At 63.2% G+C, this 2,598-nt stretch overlaps 1 protein-coding gene across 1 annotated transcript in view; it reads left to right on the top strand.

Moving 5' to 3' along the window:
- The window catches only part of USF2 (upstream transcription factor 2, c-fos interacting), a 20,199-nt gene that overhangs the window by 10,031 nt on the left and 7,570 nt on the right, over positions 1–2,598 (top strand). The window contains exons 5-6 of the mRNA XM_026660932.2: positions 491–644; positions 1,948–2,035. Of these exons, the coding sequence (XP_026516717.1) occupies positions 491–644; positions 1,948–2,035 (242 nt within the window). The remainder of the gene's footprint in view (positions 1–490; positions 645–1,947; positions 2,036–2,598) is intronic.

Genomic DNA, 2,598 nt, shown 5'->3' with positions numbered 1-2,598 from the left:
CCCTGACTGCCAGGGCAGAGCCCCATCCCGCCCCCTGCAGCACAGCGCCCCGTAGCGCTGCGCTGGGGCATCGGGGCCAGCCCTGGCTGCCAGGGGAGAGCCCGCCCCCTGCAGCACAGCGCCCCTCCTGGCTTCCCCGCATCTCGCAGGCTGGATCTTATTGACCACACTGGGGCAGAAGAGGGTGACTGAGCCGTGGGTCTGGGCTTCAGGGCAGCGATCGCCAGCTGGTGGTGGGGTCAGGAGGAAATCTATCTCGGAGGCAGGCCGTTCCATCATTGACCACTAGGGGGTGCCTTTGTCTGAAGCAGCTGGTTCTGGCCAGTGCTGGAGACAGGACACCAGGCTGCATGGGTTCCTTGGTCTGATCAGAGGGTGGGGAAGGATATCGGACTAGGCCCCATTCCCCTCTGAGAGCCGGGGATAGAACCCAGGAGTCCGGACTCGTTCCCCTCCCCCGCGCTAACCAGTGCCCTCTCCTCTTCCTCAGGCTGTGATCCAGAACCCGTTCAGCAATGGCGGGAGCCCGGCCGCAGACGCAGTCAGCGGGGAGGCCCGCTTCGCGTATTTCCCCGCCTCCACGGTGGGGGATGCCACGGCCGTGTCAGTTCAGACCACAGATCAGTCGCTGGCACAGGCTGGAGGTGAGAGCCCCGCAGCCCCCGCTTTCACCGGGGCTAGCAAGTCTTGAGTGGGGGACGGGAAGGGTGGCCAGGTCTGTTTGCTCCTAAGACTCAGGCCTTCTCTGCCCTGCAGCTGGGCGCGCGGCTGGATAGTTCCTATTTCCGCCAAGGTAAAGTCACGCCTCGCCCGGTGGAGGTTTGGCCGCCCTGGTTCAGGGCTGGCGCTGCGTCATCCACAAAGCATGCTGGGAGGATGGCTTGGCTGACCTGGAATATCTCAGCCCTGCTTTATATAAAGGGAAGGTCTAGAAGGGTTTAGCTGAAGTGGGAAGGCATTTTGGGAGACGGAGGGGGACAGGTGTGGGGCTCTCTGGAGACCCAGGCAGCATCGGTGCGTCAGTCGCATCCGGGAGCTCCCCCCCTCTCCCAGCGACGGGCTCAGGCTCCCAGCAGACTCAGGCAGGTGTCAGTTTCGCTCACTCACACTTCGGAGCTCCCCTCCCCCCCGAGGATCAGAAACTCCTTTTCATGAACACTGAGGTTCTGCCGCGGTCATGTGAGTCCAGGAGCCCAATCCTGAGCACGTGGCTAGAGCGTCTCATCCTCAATCCTTAATATGAATTGCGCCAGGTATATGTAGTGGGGGATGGGGGCTGTATTCCCAGCTCTGCAAAGAACCACCCTGAAACAGGCCCGAGCCCCAACGATTTCGTCTTCCCCTTTAAACCCTCCGCAGCCTGACACAGAGAAGGTCGGGGTGACCCTGGTATAGTGAGTCTCCGGGGAGCGGCAGAGGGGCAGCAAAGGATTGAAATTTGGGCACCAGTGGCTCTTCCGGATTGATTTTTCCCCCCTTGTTTAAATTACCAGCATCCCAGCAGAATAGCGTCATCGTCAGGCTGTTAATTCCCCCCTCGTTAATCCCTCGTCACGGCCGGTTCCGGGGTCTGATAACGAGACCCCGAGGCATTTAACCCACCTGCGGAGCCCACCTTCCCCTTCTGTGACCTAGAGGGCAGGTCAAGCGGAGCCATTCGTGTATTCATGGAACCCAGGAGTCCTGGCTCCCCCCCCCCCCCCGCTCTAACCCACTAGACCCCACTCTCCTCCCAGTGCTGGGGATAGAACCCAGGAGTCCTGATTCCTCCCAGCCCCCCCCTGCTCTAACCCACTAGACCCCACTCTCCTCCCAGCGCTGGGGATAGAACCCAGGAGTCCTGGCTCCCAGCCCCCCCCGCTCTAACCCACTAGACCCCACTCCCCTTCTGGCTCCCAGGAGTCCAGTTCTGGGTCCGCCTCACTGCTCCCTCTGTCTCCCCAACAGGCCAGTTCTACGTGATGATGACCCCCCAAGACGTGTTGCAGACGGGGACGCAACGCACCATCGCTCCCCGCACCCACCCGTATTCCCCGTACGTAGCCCGTGAAGTTGGGGTGGGGGTGGGGGCCCCCAAAAGCTCCCATCCGCCTGCAACTTGCCCAGCTTCAGCTGTGGGGAGGGGTCCCCCATGGGGCTGGGAGCTGGTTGCTGGGGGAGGGGTAGTGGATCGCTGATCGCCCAGCTCCCCTCCCTGTCCTGTCCACCTCTCTCTGCCCCTGGGATCCTGCCCAGCTTCCCCCTCCCCCAGCTGCTGCTCTAACCCCCTCCCCCCAGCCTCCGGGGTTTCCCGGCTCCTTGCTGGGCGCAGCCCTGTACCAGCACCTGCCGCCTGGGTGTGCCCAGCAGATCTTCCCCCTCTCCGAGCAGCACCTCGCCAGGAGCCGGCTGGCCACGGGCAAACCCACCTGGGCCTGGCGTCCCCCATTAGAAACCCCTGCAGAGGAGCCAGCCTGCGACCAGGGGGGTTGGGTTCCAGGCCTGAGTGTATGACTGGGGGCGGGCTCTCAGGAAGGGGGCTTGGAACTGAGTCTAGACACTCAGAGAGACCGCTGCCCCCTGCTGGATGGAACTGGACTGTGCGTGTGCGTGCTGCCC

The sequence above is a fragment of the Terrapene carolina genome, unplaced genomic scaffold, assembly GCF_002925995.2.
Source record: "Terrapene carolina triunguis isolate 2854851 unplaced genomic scaffold, T_m_triunguis-2.0 Scaffold865, whole genome shotgun sequence".
In the NCBI taxonomy this organism is placed as follows: Eukaryota; Metazoa; Chordata; order Testudines; family Emydidae; genus Terrapene; species Terrapene triunguis.
This window is presented reverse-complemented; position numbering and strand designations above follow the sequence as displayed.